The 17,827-nt window shown below is 43.9% G+C and overlaps 1 protein-coding gene across 10 annotated transcripts in view; it reads right to left on the bottom strand.

The window, feature by feature from the left end:
* Positions 1 to 13,189: 13,189 nt before the first annotated feature.
* Positions 13,190 to 17,827, bottom strand: part of Fam110b (family with sequence similarity 110 member B) — a 140,335-nt gene continuing 135,697 nt past the window's right edge. For 8 of the 10 annotated variants that reach the window (XM_036179533.1, XM_036179534.1, XM_036179530.1 and 5 more), the window contains one exon: positions 13,190 to 16,672. In XM_036179533.1, the coding sequence (XP_036035426.1) occupies positions 15,260 to 16,360 (1,101 nt within the window). In that variant the 5' untranslated portion in view covers positions 16,361 to 16,672 and the 3' untranslated portion in view covers positions 13,190 to 15,259. Of the gene's footprint in view, positions 16,673 to 16,758; positions 16,885 to 17,827 lie in introns of those variants that run through there. The other 2 variants (XM_036179540.1, XM_036179532.1) reach the window with 2 other exon arrangements.

The raw sequence follows: 17,827 nt of genomic DNA, 5'->3' as shown, positions 1-17,827 counted from the left end.
AAAAGATGAGTGGAGAGAAGAATGAGTGCTGAGCATCTCAAAGAAACACAACCCAGTATGCCAGGTAAATTGCATGTAGTAGTTACTGAAGTTCAAAGCTAGTACGTTTGGGAGCCCAGAGAAAACGCAACCCTGACTCCAGAGCCAACTGCTAGTGAGAAACCTGCTTGACCTTCTTGGAAGCAATGTGAGGTGAGATGAACTCAAGGCAGGGCAGCCACAGAGTTCTGGTATCCTGAGTGACAAGCATCATCTCTAGCGGTCAGTAGCCTCCATTGTCTCTTGGTGCTTTGTGAATTTAGTTTTCCAAGGAGACTTGGGCATATTGTGCCATGTAATTATTCACTTATTCATTATTTTGGTAGGTTCTTGTGTCTGAGGCATGCATACTGGTAGAGCTCACAATTAACAAAAGTGAAGAAGACAGGACCCTGTGAATTTAAGAAAAATAGGAAAGGGCAATTGCTCCACCTTCATGCATGATGAAAATTATGGAGAAATTATGTTTTCAATCTTCTCTTTTTTCAGCTGTGGCCTAAAGTTCCCATAACTTATACTGGGCAGTGTATCCTTTGTGGAGGGAGACTCTTGAGTGGGCTGAGTAGTGGTCTTTGACCAAACAGTTCTTTACAGTTCTATTGATGTTTCCCTTGAGCCCTGCTGAGCATGCGAATGAAATTTTTATTTAACCCTGATTTCCAAAGGCAGCACTCTGCTAAAAGCAGCAGGAGAACAACAGAAACTGACTGACAAAAACAGGGGGGGCATGTTTTCATCTCTTGCCAAACTGAAAATTGGACAGGTGACTGTGACTGGACCCTGGTCCTGTGTCCCCAGTCAGCTTCATTCCACTGGGAGGTCTCAGCATGTTCCCAATCACCTCCTCTACCAGAATGCAGCCTCCCCTGTTACTCAAGAAGAGGACTAGGAATTTTTGTGGGTGCCAGAGATGGGATATTCTTGAACTGGCTTGCTCTGAGTCACAGGCACCCTGTCAGCTTGTGATCAGCTGGCTGAGAACTGGATGGAATGGGAGGAAGTGGGCAGGTCACCTTAGGAACTCCAGGAAATTAACAGTAGTATCTCCCTGCAGACAGCTTCACAGGGAAAACCAACAGTGTTCACAGGCAAGACTTCCTAGGACACAGAGGCTTATCTGAAATTAATGTGTTTGAAAATAGTTAGCTTGTGATTTCTTCATGGAAAACAGACTAGAAAGAAAAAGACAGTGACACTAGGCAGTGGTGGCACATGCCTTTAATCCCAGCAGTCAGGAGGCAGAGGAAGGTGGATGGATCTCTGTGAGTTTGAGACCAGCCTGCTCTATGGAGTGAGTTCCAGGATGGGCTCCAAAGCTACACAGACAAAGTCTGCTTCGAAAAACCAGAAAGAAAGGAAGAAAGAAAGAAAGGAAGGAAGGAAGAAGGGAACAAAGAAGGAAAGAAAGGAGGGAGGGAGGGAGGGAGGGAGGGAGGGAGGGAGGGAGGGAAGGAAGGAAGGAAGGAAGGAAGGAAGGAAGGAAGGAAGGAAGGAAGGAAGGAAGGGACAGTGACTCAGGGGCCTTGCTTGGGATCTCCCTTATGCAACAGCCCATGGACACAGAGCCTGGTGTCTTCTGCAACTTCCCATATCTGATATGTTGTGTACCCTTTAATGTCACCACATTCAGAGTGGTAAGTTCTAAGTAGCAACATCCCGACCTGACAAAATATGTAGGCACTGATTTTGAGAGCAAGGAACAGTCATCAGGGAGGGATACACTCTGAGCACTTGTGAATCCAAACAGAGAAACTAAACCCAAAGCTCAAGAGAGGATGCTTTCTGCGACTTCCTGTGCTTCAGTTTTGAGTGCATCCTTTTCGGCTTTTCTAGTCCCCCATACCTATCTCTAGGTGTCTGGCTCCATTCATACTCCTTAAACAAAGTCTTTCCCCTTTGTTTGGGCAGCAGTAGTGGTGTGTGTATTTGTGTGTGTATGTGTGTGTGTGTGTCCCAACCTCCATTCCTCTGTCACTGAGAACATACACTCCTCTAGCAAACAGACAAGCTGTGGCCATTTAAAACTGCATTTAACTTACTATATTTAAGTTAATAACTGCACTAATTTAATTAATTAAAAATACATTTACACTGCATTTCAGTGTCATTGTTTCTTCTAGGTGACATGACCAGGGCTGACAAAATACCTTGGCCCACAGTTCTGTAGGGGAGCTAAGCAAAGATTACAGTGAAAGATGAATATAGTAATGCAGTGGGATGGGTACCATTCCCTTGGGGAAGGAGGAAGATCACCAAACTGGTGACCATCATTCCCTCTTGCCCTCAGTATCTTCTGGGGTTTGCACTATACAGGTGGAAGGCTGACCATGAAGGAGAAAGACCTTTGAGGAAAGCTATCAATCAATCAATGCTGATTCCATTCCACCCATCCTTCTGTCTCCCCAGTGTTGTGATTCCAGGCATGTGACATCATGTCCTCTTTTTGAGGTAAGTGCTGGAGACCCAAATTCCTGTTCTCACGCTTGCACAGCAAGCGCTTCACTGGCTAAGTCATGTCCCTGGTCTCTGGTCCAGATTGTGTCAGTTGTCACCCATGCTGATGTAAGCCTTTGGTTGGCACAGCTGCTTTTGAGTCACCATGGCCTTGTGCATAACATCAATACACTCCCTGGTTTGCCAAGCTGGACTTGGATGGAAGTGTTTGTTTGCTCTGTTCTCTATCTGGGATGAACATATGCTTATGTCTCACATGGTGGCTATCTCACACAGAGATGTGGAACTTTGAATAACTTATGCAGGTCATTTTGAGGGAGGCAAAAATAGGAACAGCCCAGTGAGCTGGGGTGCCTCCCCTTAAAAAAGGGCAAAAACTTTCCCTCCTGTGGGTAATTGTGTTCAAACACATCCTAATAGGAGAGATTAAAATAAAGTAATCATAAGATTCCAACCAGTCCAGCTTACCATCTTTTATGTATCTATGATGGAGTATAGATAATACTTAAAATTGTGAGATGCATGGCCTGATCTACACATGTTCAAATTGTCCAAAGTCATGTAGCAGCCAGTCTGTCAATCAGGATAAAGATACAGCCCAATCTCTGTCCTGGGAATTGGCTCCTCTGTCTAGGCAGACTCATAATACACTGAGGCTCTTTGTCCACACATTTGCTCCATCTTGCTCCCATCTGTTTTCTATGCTTTTGTTCTCACTTTTAATGAATTTATACTTTGACTATCGCTGCTCTAGACTTTGCTAAACTCTTTGTCCAAGAAACAAAAAAACTCAGATACTGCCTCCCAGAAGACCTCTGAGCCCTCTGGTAGCCTACTTCATGGAGAGACCAGACCAATGCTTTTTTTAGAGTAGGATCAGCTGGTGTGTAGGGAGCAAACCTTTGAAGGCCTTTGCAGGAGCTATAATCTGCTGTTTGGTTTGGACCCCACTTTGTGTATTATCTACAGGAATATCCATTTATGTCTGTAAGGTCTCTGATGAAAATTTCATCAGTGTTCTTAAAATGCCAGCCCAGAAGAATGAAAAGTGGAAACTAACGTAGCAGGTTACTGTCTCTTCTCTTTAGTTTCAACCCCCTGAAAGCTACAGCAAAATTTCTCTTATAGTTACAAAAGTAGGAAAACACACACATATATTTGCACATTTGTATAGAAACATTCCATACTCATACCCCTCAACACTTTGGGTCTCAACACTTGGATGTTTCCCATAGTGTTCACTTTCCAATGGGCTCTAGAACACCAGATAATTTGCTTGGATGGCCTTGAATCTACTTAGTTTTTCTGGGCCAGGTCATGAGTCTGCTTATGGGTACAGGTTTCATTCAGTGTTCACTCCTGGCCTGTTTAACATAAAATTGCTTGCCATGGGCTGAATGTTTGTGTTCCCTCAGATTTCATATGTTGAAGACTTAGTCCCAGCATGATGGAATTGAAGGGTTGAGGTGGGATCTTTGGGAAGTATTAAAGGTTTGATGAAGTCACCAAGGTGAGGCTCTTGTGATGGGATTTTGGAGGGAAGTGGGAAATGATTTAATTATATTATAATCTCAAAAAATAAGTCTTTTTTAAAAGAGGAAGCAACACAAGATAAATATCAGGATGAGGCAGAAGATAATCACCTCTAGGCAAGAAAGTGACTCTCAGATCCCACTTTGCCAGCACCCTGGTCTTGGACTTCCTGCCTCCAGAACTATAGGAAAGGATGTCTGCAGCTTAAGCCATCATGTGTGATACTTTCTTTTGTTTCAGGTTGACTACCATAAAACAGCTCTCTACCACTGTGTCCTAAATGACTATCAACAGGCATGAAATTATTAGTATCAGTTATCTACTGGGCATAAACCAAAACAATGCTTATGAAAAGTTGTAATAAATATGATAATATATTTTATTGCAGCAATACAAACTCAAAATATTATAAAATTGTTCCTAGTACACTGAGTAATTGTTCAGAGGATCACATGAATACACTAAAATTCATGGATGCTCCTGTAAAATAAGGTGCTGTTTGCAATTGTGTGAGTACACACACACACACACACACACACACACACACACACACGCATGCACGCTCGCACACTTGCTCGCTCGCTCGTGCGTGCCACTTATATATCTCCCACAGAATTTAAGTTACTTCTACAATACAGAATAAATGCTATGGGAAGGTTATTTTATTAGTGTTTAGGGAATAATGGCATGATAAAGAGTCTTTCCATGTTCAGTATAAACACATCAGAATTATTTTCAATCCAAGCTTCATTGCATCTGCCGATGAAGAATCCACGGCTATACAGGACTGTGCAGTACTCAGGGACATTTTCCTCATCTTTCTGCCCTCACTTCTTTAATTCTCTAACATTCTCATTCCTGTAAGAAGGACGTGCAAGGAGCACCTTTATTGCTTTGACTGCTTCTTGACTACAGGCATCTGGAAGAGGTGGAACCTAGGTCCAGGGAGGTCACCCCTCACAAAATGACACCCTACAGCTGAGAATAAATGATAGCTCTGTCTCATCGACAACAAGATGGAGTCCCAAGGGATTGGGGAAAAGATTGATGGCTCATAGGTGCATGAGACAATTGGCAGTTCAATCTCCCTGTCCCCAAGTCAGCTTTTATCTTCTAAACTGGGAAATGTGGGAACCCCTTCCCACTTTCCAGGAACAGAGAAGAGTGAGCAGTGGCCACTGGCTGTGGGCTGCTGTCCCTGGCTAGGTTGTTGAGTCTTGATCATTTCTCAGAAATTCTACAACTATGATTGGCTCCCATCAAGGTTCTGGATTTTTCTCGCTCTGGGAGTCTCCATTTTGGGCTTATTTGCTGTTCTCCAGTGCCTGGTATATTCTTGAGGGGCAGGGGACTGTCTCCATCTTGCCACTCAGCTCTGAGCTTCAGCAGATTTTTTTTCCAGACAACACAGGACACAACTATAACTATGTTGATTTGAGCAGCTACATGTGTGTGTATGTAGTTGTGTTACATGTTATATGTGTGCTCTATTATTTTTAAAAATATGAACATTGTATCCAGTTCAAATCATTCCTTATTATTCATTATCTTTGTTTGAAACCATCCCATATTATGTATTTTCCATTAACTATATAGTATTAATTAAACAAAAGTAAAAGATAATAAACACTGGCAACTGTAGCCAGTAATAGTAGGATGAACTGGATGGTGAGGACACACGACCCTTCTCTCTAACTTTCTTCTTCTTTCCAGTAATTTAATGTGGTGACCTTGATTAGGATGGTCTTGGGACCTCCCTTGTGACAGGGGTATGACATTGAGTTGGCCTCCATTTCCACTTGCTCCCCAGTCCCTCAATATCCGTGGTTCAAAGAGAGCCGGGTTACCTAAAGAGGTTCAGGCAGAAGGAAACAGAGACTCTCACATACTAAATTCCCCAACGAAAACCCAGAGAATAGGCTTGGATGCACTTCACTGGGGTTTCTGCCTCAGTGACCTTTGATCACAGAACACTCACTTGCCTTTCAGAGACATTTGTTCTTAAACAGCAGGTGGAGCTGTTCAGTCTAGCTCTCCTTGTCCTGTTGCCTCCCTGAAAGTGGCCACAGCCCTCACAGCTCTTCTGGATGTTTCTACAGGTCACTTCCCTCACTTTGCTTTTCTCAGGGAAGCCCTAAGTCTAGTTCTCATCCTGCTGCCATCAGATACCCTGTACATTTCACTGTTACAGTTTACTTCATCTCCTCTATGTCCCTATTGGAAACTGAAGTTCTCACAAAGAAGTCACATCCATGTTAACAATGCTACAAGATTTCATGGCACTTCATGATCATCAAGAATGGAACGTTTGAGATTCAGAACCAAATTATCTTCAGCTATGTTTACCCCACCTAACAGCAATTCATTAGCCTTGTCTGTGTCTGACCTAAAATCCTTGGGAATGTTATGTAAAAGCTTTCTGAATATAGTAATAGACCACTAGTTTCCACCAACCCTAAAGCTAATAATGTTATCAGACAGCATCTGAAGCAGACAGCAGAGATTTCCTTGACTTGCTGTGACTGCCTCTTGAGGTTTTTGCCAACACATTTGAGAAATTCTTTAACTGTAAAACATTCAGGCAGTTGTTTCCACATTGGAGCAACCTGGATTCATGTTCCTGGTCTATTGATATTCATATTTGGACCAATAATAAATCATCTCTTATTCCCTTTAAAGTGAGAGCTGTGCTTTATGTTAACACTGTCAAGGAGAGGGCACAGGGACTATTCTGCCTAGTGGGCTCATTGCTATATCCATAAGCCTCAAAGCCAGGTATGGAACTCAGCAACAGCAAAGGAAAGGGAAATGGGATGGAGAGGGATGATTGTATGGGCAGTGGGTGGTGGTGGTAGTGGGGAACCATCCTGTGTGTGTGTTAATGGGAAGCCATTCCACAAACATTTTTCTGTCTCTCTCCCAGCTTAGGAACCCTAGAATGATCCTGAGTCCTCTTTACCCAACACCTATTCACCTCACATCTACCTCCAACACATGACAGGTGATCCTCCAGGATGGGCTATACAGTAGTAGGAAAGGTGCCTATCTTCATGAACAGTCTTTGGGCAGGCAAATGTGTATGCACAGAAAGGAAGTGAGGCAGAGTCATGCACAGCAGTAGCTGCCTTGTCTTCTCACTAGGCAAAATGCTCGATTGGTTTTCTTTTTTTTCCGAACCTGTGTGGAAAAAAGCAACTCACTTATCAGCAAAAAGGTTTAAGAGCAAAGGCAGAGGGGATAAGAGACTAGATACTGCACATTCATTCCCTTTCCAGTTTAAAGTCAGCCTTTCTCCTGCTGGTTAAATATCTACCAATGTAGATTATGTGTATATATATAAGTAAGTATAGTGTAATGTGACCTGAAGCACATTTGTCTGGAGTAAATTCCTGAAGAATCCAACATGTGTATGCATATGAATACATACTCGTTTAAGAGCAGAAATTAAAAAAAAAAGAACCCATGCCAGCTATTAAACTGGCTTTAACAGGCATCAGGTGGCATGTTAAATGTGGAGACCAATTGAGAATGTGAAACACTATCCAGATCTCAATTCACAGATTCTTCACACCCAAGAATTTTCAACAGATGGAAGCAGCCCATAAAGCTAGAGGAAGGGTCTTCAGGGGACCCAGCCAGTGCTACAGCAGATGCCTGTGCACTGAGCTGCCCTGAGAAATCCCAAACACTGGGAAAGACACATTGGGCCTTTGTCCAGAGCAAGCGGAGCAGCAACCCCCAACCTTCCCCAGCCACAGACAGGAGCCATACACTTCCAGGCCACGTTCAGCTGTCAGCTCACTAGGAGAAAATAAATCTTTCAGAAATAGCTGCAGGCCTTGGATGTTACCAAGGAGTGTGTTTCAGCATTCTCCTCCAAATTAAAATGTGCGGGAGCTTAAGCGACGGGTGCAGGGAGCAGGACATCTTCCAACTTGGGCTTGAGATGCTCTCAACAAGGAGGTCGTGTGGCTGGTGTGATCAGCTATTCCAACTTGGGCTTGAGATGCTCTCAACAAGGAGCTCATGCGGCTGGTGTGAACAGCTATTATGTAAAAGAAGAAAACACAGAAACAATTATGTGAGTCTACCAATACTTGAAAATTTGCCTTGAGAAGGCAAAGCACGCTAACCCATGCACTCTAGGAGGATGGAGGGACGTCTCTAGCTTCTTCCATCAGAATCCAGATACTATCAATTGCAAGCCACTAGGTAGCAGTTGTATCCCACTAAGGGAATGACTGCATTCAAATATGACTTGTTCCTCTCTCCTCAGCCTTGTTAGCAGAATTCCAGAGAACAGGATGGTGAACCTATGGCGGATAGGTCAGTGTGCAACCATTGAAAGGTAAATGGGAGGCTTCTGAGTCACAGCTGTTGGGACAATCTGCTGGGAGATCTTCAGTGGTTAGCGTGCAGTAGCTCATTGGGGAAGCTATTTCACAAACCTACTGTCTTTTCCCCAGATTAGGAATCCCAGATTCTCTTTATCTCACATCTTTTTATCTCACAGCTTGCAACACTTACCAGGTGGTCTGCTATGAATGGGCCATACCATCACAAGAAGCCGTGCCTATCTTCAGGGAGGGGGCCTTGGGGAAAATGAGGCATGACAATGCCTTGGCAGCCACTGTGGGTGCAGAGTGAAGACAAAGGGGATACAGTAGGCGGGAGATGCCTGGAGTCTGGCGGACCGAGAAACCAGGACTGAAAAATGACTCTTGAGGGCCATTAGGCATCTAGGGATACAGTATTTTACAGAAACAACAGTTAAAATATAGGTAGTAACTTCAAAACTTCCTCAGATTTCTTAGAATGTTTTATCTATAAAGGTTTATGACAGCTATGTTTAAACAATAGTTAGCTTATCCTAATTAAACAATTCTGAATCAAAGGAGATGATACAGTTTTTGAGGCAAGAAACACTGGACAGGAATACAGATACTCCAGACTTATGAATTACATTCCACTGGAAGTTGAAAATATGCTAAAAATATGTATTATACACCAACCTAGCATCCTGTCTTAGAATCTGTGAACTTCAGAGCCCAACTGCCAATGCCCAGAATCCTGAAAGGGCATAGAAGCAGTCTGTTGCTAGCCTTGGGAAAAATCAAAATTCAAACGATTTCTACCAGATGTTTAGGTTATTGCTGTCTCACTCTAGTAAGGTTGAAAAGTTGCACATCAAGGACCACCTGGAGCAGATTGCTCACAAATTGCTGCCATTTCTACATAACAGAATAGGCAGGCTTGGTGGTGCCCCATTGTGCCTCCTTGGTGAGGTCAGAGCACCTGCCTCCCCCATTATAGCTCCACTCACTTGCACTCTGTAGCCACAATGAATCTTAGGATGCTTATATTAACCTTGGTTTGTTTTCCTTTTGTGAGTTATTGAATATGTGCCTTTGAGAAAAAGCTTAATTCTCAGATACTCTGTCAGCAAGGTGGATTTTTATTTAATCCTAAAGTTCTTGAGAATGAGATAATGTGACTGAGGGTTTATCCTAGCACAGCATTTTAGACACTGATAGTTATTTCACAACTGTGAGATGAATGGAGTGTTCAGCTAGTGAAAGACTCATTTTCTTTCCCAAAGTGACTTAGTGAGTGCCTGGCTGCATGCGTCTGTCGGCTTCTGTCACTCAGAACAGCTAATGAGTCATTTTGGAGGCCACTTCCATTCAAGAAAACTCCTTCGGTAGACCTCCTTCCCTTTCTAACCAACACTCAATGGCAGTTAGTGCATGTGATGCCACTCATTGCAGAGTCTGACTCCCCTTGGGCCTCAACTGTTCCCTAGTCACCAACATAGTATGAAACCAGAATTTTCACATTCTTTTTATGTGTTTTAATGCTTCAAACCTCGTACTGTCAAGAAACACAGGATCAGATGACCCTGGCCTTTTCACCGGTGAGGGAATGGAGGTCACCTGCTAAGCAGATGGTTCTCAGATAGTGGAGCAAAGACTGACTGATCCCATCTCCCCCTGGCATTCTTTTCTGCAGGGTTTTGGATAAAGCAATGGAGCAAATTCTTGTGAAGGCAACTTAGGCAGAGGCACATATGCACCACAAGATGGGGGTCCTTACAGTGAGTGTCCAGGCAACCCTGCAGCAATGACAAACCTCACAGTCATTTCCTGAAGTGATAAATGGATGAGTTAGGTTTGACAACACTTTCAAAATGGTGATGAGATTAGTCCTCTTTACACTCAGCTTTAACTGGGACATCCTTGACCTCTTTAATCATTTCTCAATGTAACACCCTCAAGGTTAGGGTTTTCTCAAATAGTCCAAATGTGTTTACTGACTGTAGATTTGTGACTATTTGTCTCTGCTGTTTAGCCTTCTAAACAGCCTTGATCCAAAAAAGACAGGATGCCACTTAAAAATATGGCAAAGAAGAATGATTTTCCAATGGCCTTGTCTGAACCCAGTGGCTTGTTTGCTACTCACATTGGAGCAGCTGAAGTCTTTTTCTGAAGTTATGGGCTCATGTGTAGGTGAACTGCTGAAATTTGAGACATGTTTAATATGTTTGCATACTCTGGCAGCAGATTCAGTGGTCAAATGGGCTGAAGGTTCCTGCTGGTTTCTGCAAAACTTTTGCTCTGCCTTTCCTCATTTTGAACAGTGCTCAAAGACACATGGAGCTGGGGTTGCAGTGTTGAGTTCAAGGTCATTCCAGCACTTGCTTCCCATGGGATTTTGCTAAGGATCTTAATCTCCATGGGGCTGAAGTTCTTCCTCTCTAAAGTAGGGGTAAAGCTACCACTTGGGGCTCCCTGGGATTTATAATTCAGGCCAGAGGTTAAACATGATGCAAAGGGGAATATAACTAATTCAAAATCAGAAATGCTCTGAAATTTGAGGCCAACGTGATGTTCAAAGTTCTCTGTTTGGGGGCATTTAAGGTTTTAGGTTTTTACATTATGATCTTCAACTAGTAAAGTCTATGCAAATATCCCCAAATCTAAAATGCTCAAAAATTCTAAACGCCCTGACACCAAGCATTTTTGATAAAGAATCCTCAAATGAAGAAAAACACCCCACCCCTGCCCACTGTTGCTGCCCCCCAAACCCCACCTCTACCAGTAAGCACATATTAAGCATCTATTATATTCTCTAGGCTGCTGTTATACACTATAAAACCTAGGGCTGTCATACAAGATCTCTGTGTTTATTAGGACAGTTTTTTTCCTCTCTCACAAGGAATATAGTTATCAGGCTGGCTGTGGCAGAGGTGGGAGACTCAGGACAGGTCCATCTCCTTGACTCACTCTTAGTCATCCCCATTGCAGAAGCCAGATACCCCATTGATGACTCCCAGGCAACCCTAGGAAGATGTGATGGTTGTTCTTGTCAACTTGGCTGCATCTGGAATTAACTAAAACCCAAATGGATGGGGATATCTGTAAGGGATTTTTTCCCCCCTTAATTAAATCATTGGAAGTGGGGTGATCCCACTTCTAATCTGGATCTTTGAATTAGGAAACACCTTTAATCCAGATCTTTTAAGGGGGATGATCCACCTTTAATCTGGGACACACTTTTTGCTTGTAGTCTACGTAAAAGACTTGGAAAGAAACTTGTTCTCTCACTTTGCCTGCTCAATTTCACTAGCAAGCCCATTCTTTCACTGGTATTAGAGCCTACTTCTTTGGGATTCCAACATATAATGAAGAGTGCTGAGACAACCAGCCTTGTGAACTGAACAACTACTGGATTTTTGGACTTTCTGTTGGTAGACAGCCATTGTTATACAACCTGGAACACAGCCTGTGAGCCATTCTAATATTTCCCATATACATATGAATTATTATATGTATTATATATGTGTATACACATAATACATGACATGTATGAATAAGTATATATCCATATGTATATTCATTCATTCCATATGTTCTGTTCCTCTGGAGAACTTCAACTAATGCAGGGGAGAATTTTCTTGTGAGGAGTCCAGGCTGCTTGTCACATTCCTGGTTCTGTTTCAGCCACCATTTTGTCAACAGCTTCATGAAGTATCCTGTCAGGAACCGTTTGGTTATACCAGTCTAGGGTTCTTGATTCACAGACATTGAGGTAACCAGTGCTTACTGTTTTAAATTGCTGAGTTCTGGGGCAATTTATTATACCATGTATCCTAAGGGCGGCAGAAAACCTGCCTAATGACAACCAGCTTGTCCTTTGTAGGACCCTGGAGGCCTGGATGTGTCTGAAGTCTGAGGAGATGTCCAGCATTCTCTCTGTGTTAAGAAGTTGGGGTTTATTCTGTCAACGATCCAGTCCAGTTAACTATATATCGCGAGGGTGTTTGCTTTACAGAGCTGTGAAAGTGTGATGAGCAGGCCTGGCTGAGGGAGACCCCCATTTAGAAAGTTTTGGAAACAGGACTTCAGGTGAGATGAAGAAAGCCCAAGCTAAGGCAACAGCACAGTGATGGCTATTTCAGAACTGTTTGTAAGATTTGGTGTTTTTCAGAAAAATCAGTTAGTTTCCAGGACCACTCAAGGCAATTACCTTATATTAATAAATGCACACCTACATAAAACTTCCAGGAACTAGAAGAAAGCATACTTTGTAGAGTACTTCACAATTAGGAAATGTCTCTCTTGGAATTTCATATTAAGCCTTTGAAAGTCTTTTTTTTTTTTGGTTGTTTGAGACAAGGTTTCTCTGTATAGCTGAAACAGCTCTCCTATATCATTGGAGCAGAAAGCCTCACAATGTCCATTATAAAACGAGGCCAGGAGACTGGACCAATTTTTAGGGATAAGTAGATACTGAAGGTTTCAAGCACAATCTACTTAGTTGTAGCATAAGCAGTAATATGCACTTGGCCAGGAAATGCTCATCTCCCCAAGGATGGCATCCTTAGGAAAATAACATTTCCTGTATTTTTATAGCTTCCAAAGTGGATATGTAAATGCAAAAGTATCTATGTCTTTAAAAGCCACACTTCTATATAAGTAGTGAGGAAACAAACCTTTTTTTTTTGCTTAGAAATTTTCTTATTCTATTAATTTGAATATGTATCATCACCATTCACAACTGCATTCCCAAATGTTCTTCTGGCGAAGCAGTTCTAGTTTCAGGGAATATCAATGAGAGAAGCAGGAAGAATTCAAGACCAGTCAGAAGAATCAAAGAACCAAAATTTGCCTTTCAGGAAAAAAGTATTTATCAATAAAATAGTGTGACAGTCATTATTGTTTTTGAAAATTACATTTTTATAATGCTTTCTTAAATTTGCATATTAAGTATAACCTTAATTAGAAGAAATTTTCTTCAAATAACTTGATTGAATAAATACTCATTGAATACTTAGTGTTCAAGTAACAGGAGAAAGAAAAACCACAGCCCCTTAGGAGGAGTGCTTCTTTTACACAGCAGTGGTAGTCTAAGCTTTTGAGGCAGAGGCTGATGACCATGGTGGGCCATTGTCTGCCACCTTGAAAGATGAGAAAGTAGGCAAATACAAGGCCACAGAGAGGGCTATCACCATTGAGAACAGGGGTAGTCATTTCAAAGATATGCATCTGCAGTTAAGAACACAAATATTTCGACTGTAGAGTCTCCTGGAAAATGTGAAAAATCCTGATGTTTAAGGAAAGGCAAAAATAAAAGAAGTGTGAACTAAGTGAAGAGACAGTATATTTTAGGGACCTTGCAGTAACTATTTTAGCCAACGCACACCGAAGCAACTACAATTAAGAATAGTGCTGATCAGAATCATTGAGATAGGGTGAGAACAATTTAATGAAATAATGTTTCTTGAAGGCTATAAAAAATGTGCTTCTGGCCCAAAGCCCAAAGTTAGCTTTTCATGAAGAAAAAAGTAAAGGACAAAGAGAAATCACCACAGGTAGAACCTACATGAGAGCTATTTATTAGCATATCTTTTCTTCTTAGGTTCCAGAACAACTGAAGTATGTACAAAGTCTTACAGCATTCACACCATTTAAAGGCTCCTAGTAGCCGATGGAGACTAAGGTGGTTCTGCCGAGAACCTGTGGGCACTGCTTGGTGCCCTCTGCTTCCACTGCCAGCACTTTGGCAGCTGTCTGGTAGCTCCTGAAATCACCAGGAGGGCAGGTTACTGGGGAGGAGGCAAAGAGACAACAAGGTGGACAGCTACAGTGTTTCTACAGTTCTCTAGAGCTGTAACAAATCCCCACAGCCTGAGAGAATCTAAGCAAGGAACAGAATCACACTGCTGAGATGTGACTCTGCTTCCCAATGGATGGGCGCACTGTGGAATGGAGGACTGCACTGTCCGATGAAAATCTCACTTCCCTTCATGTCCTCAATGCAAACCTGCAGAGGCCCAACTGCCCCGCCCCAAAAAGAGAAACAACACGTGTTAGTAGTTCTTGGTAAAAAGCAGAACAAAAACAACAAAAATCCCACAAAATAACTTTTTGAAAAAGTATTCAGTATCAGTTTTAATCAGCTTTGGGGTGGGTCTTCCTGTCAGATTAATACTAGATATTTCTGAATTATCCCAGTTTAACAGCATCAACAGTCTCCCCACCCTCCTTCCAATATTGAACCTCTGGCATTTGCTCATCCTGGGTTTTATCAGATTGTCTTTTCCTGCTACAAAAATACCACCCACAAATACACTGAACTGGACACAAGACAGCACTGTTGCCCCATTATGCTCCACTATGCAGCAAGAAAATGGCAACCTGTGAACCACAAGGGCAAGGCCCATCACCTGATTCCACATAAAAAAACTCTAGCCTCGTTCTGTGTTCTGTCCGTCATTCTCTGGTAGCCAGTCCCACACATTTCCCCAGTGTTATGATCTCCCATGTAGGCAAAGTGGCTTTTTATTTCAAAAAGATTCTGTTTTCAACTTAAAAGCCAGTTGATAAAATTTTTAATTAAGACACAATAATGCGGGGTATAAAAACACAAGAACCACATAAATATTGAAGAAATTGAAAACTTTTTTCCCCCTGTAAACAGTTTTGCTTAAGAGCAAAGCCCTAGTTAGTCAGATTCTGGCTGGAAACTTTCGGCAGATGAGTGTTCAGCAAGACTCTGCAGAGATGTGGGAAGGAGGCCAGGCCAGTTGCCATGTTGACAGGCATGCAACTCGAGGACATCGTACAGCAAGCAACACAGAGTGGAGAAGCTCACAACACTTCAAGGAGACCTCACAACCTTCACAACTGTGTGTGCAGACAGACCCACCCCCCTCCTTCCACCGCGGTGCCTCTTACACGTGGGACACCTTCTGTGACTCTCTAGCTTGTTTGATGCTATATAGCCACTTGATGATCCTAGCATTTCTTTCGATAGCAGAAATGCCATATGGCACCCGGTCATTGGCACTGTCATCATTTCTAAGGTCGCTGTTACTGTCCTGAGACTGTTCACAGTCTGAGCTGATCATGCTTGCGCTGCGGAAGTTGAGGGATATGATGTCAGAATTAGCCCTTGCAAAGTTCTCCATGCCAAGGTTTTCCAGCTCTTCCGGGTCGAGTCCGCAGTAGTTGAAGAACCTCTCCACATCTGCATCTACTCGGAAATACCTGTCACTCAAGTCTGACTTAGACCGCTGAAGGGAAGGTCTCCGGCTGACCCCACAGGCTGGTTCCACTTGGTCAGCCTCAGGGGACTTCATGGCAGCCACCTTGGGCTTGGGAGGCAAGGGAGGGGCGGAACTGCTGCAGGGGATGGCTTTAAGGGGCTTCACGCTGGTCACTTTGCGGATGTCCGAGGAGCTGTGTGAGACGTGCAGGAAAGACTCTGGGGACTGCTCCAGCAGTCTCCTGCTCACATGGGAGCTGCTCTCCTGTGGGCTGCCTCGCCCAGGCGTAGGGTACACCTTCAGCGACTCAGCAAAGGAGTGTCGGTGCAGGTCAGTGGCATCCCTGTGAGGAGGCCAGTTTCGGGAGCTGTGCTTGTGGCCAGAACCAGAGCTGGAGCCCTCGGAGCTATTGATGATGTTCTTGAGGATCTCGAGTTTGAGGGTCTCGCGTTGCACACCGCTCTCCGTCTTGGCATGGTTGCCAAACACCTTGAGAGTGGGGCTGCCCAGTGCACGCTTGGCTCCTGGGCACACCGGGGGCTTGGCCAGCACAGCCGGCTTCACGGGCTCCTGCTTGGCGTTGATCACCTCCTGGCTCTTCACGTACTTAGCCTTGTCAGCTTCCAGCCGCTCCACCGCACTGAGTCTCTTGGGGTTGGGCTCGGCCTGCCTGCGGAAGTAGTCGGGTCCTTTGTTCAGGATGCGTAGGGGCACCGCTGACGTGAAGGTGCCTGCGGGGCTGACCGGCTTCACCATGCTACCTGTCTGTAGCGTCTCCGTGGGCATGGTGGGCGGTCTTTCCCCGGCAGCCGTGGTGGATGCTCTTCTGGGCGCCTCTGGCCGGCCTGAACAGACACATGTACATGAAGCACAAAGGGCGACGAAGGATCCTGGAAGCAGTGTCAGCCGCAGCTGCTGCTCATCTCACAGCTCATTAACCGCCGCCGTGGCTTCAGCGCACTCCTCTCCCCTACCAGGCAGCCCCCGCACAAAAGGCCACAAGCCACAAGTTCCTTTTAATCGGCTTGGCTGCCTCCTTTCTTCTCCCTGAAGGCTGTGGGAGTCTCCTTCAGGTCTTTGTGCTCAACTGCAGCAGAGCTGAAACACAAAACAACCAACCGCGGGTTAGGAGGGGCGGGTGACATCACAGCTCTAGCAACAGAGGAACCCCGCAGTGATCCCACCTCTGTGGCACCCCCACCGGTCCAGAGCCCCCCAAGGTCAGTGAAGCCAGCCCTGGCAATTCCCGGTTAACCGCGCAAGGAGGGCAACCGGGACCTGGGACCTCTCCTGGAGCCTGCGCCGCCTCCCGCGGCAGCTAAATGTGGGCATTTGCCCGAAAGAAAGGAGCTGAGGCTTCCCACGGAACTCTTCCAGCTGCCTCCCCATTGGTGAGAACCGCCTTCTGAACACGTCTGGCTGGCATCACTTAGAGTGAGACCCAGGAAATACTCGTGAATGGGGAACGGAGGGTTCAGCCAAGCCCTGTTCCGTTCTGTAGCTCATTAAATGCTAGGGGCTTCCTAAGACCTCCATCTGCTTTAGCGGCAACGTGGGCGATTTGCGTTGCTGTGTCCCTTTTGCAGTGAGGTAAAACTTGTGACTGCTTATGACCAATCTGTCAGTAAAACTCGAAACTATCATTTCTTTAGCGGTTCAAAAACTGGAAAGGTGGTGAGAAATGGGAATGGCAAGAAACAAACAAACAAACAAACAAAACGCTGGTAAGAAATACAACCTGTTTCAGTCTGCTTACTTTCAGCAAGCAGTATGTTTAAAGCGCTGTCCTGGAAACTAATAATGCATGTGAAGTTTATTTCATTAAAATTTACTTACTTTTTTGAGTTAAAAATAACTATTATGGAAATACTTGGAGGGGAACCATAGTAGTGGATAGGTTAATTATGAAATGTTTCATAATTTCTCATACTTGACAAGTGTGAAACATCTTGTTTCCTTTTGCTAGTAGGAGAGTCTACTTACCAACCACCAGCATTCCAAAACAGTCAGAGAATGACCTCATCAGCATTCCCATTATAATTAGGAATATTAAGAGTGCAGTACATCTTATAGATGTGCACAATCTACATGGTGATGTCACTGAGGTTTTTTCTCTCATGTAAGAAACTGATGATAGGAAGGAAATAACCGGTATTTCTCTTGATAATCTTCTCAAACACTTCATATCTAAATAAAATCCATCCTACTTTATTGGAGCCAATTTTGGTAATCTGCAAAGGGATTTGTTCTAAT

Source organism: Onychomys torridus, chromosome 2, assembly GCF_903995425.1.
Source record: "Onychomys torridus chromosome 2, mOncTor1.1, whole genome shotgun sequence".
NCBI lineage: Eukaryota > Metazoa > Chordata > Mammalia > Rodentia > Cricetidae > Onychomys > Onychomys torridus.
This window is presented reverse-complemented; position numbering and strand designations above follow the sequence as displayed.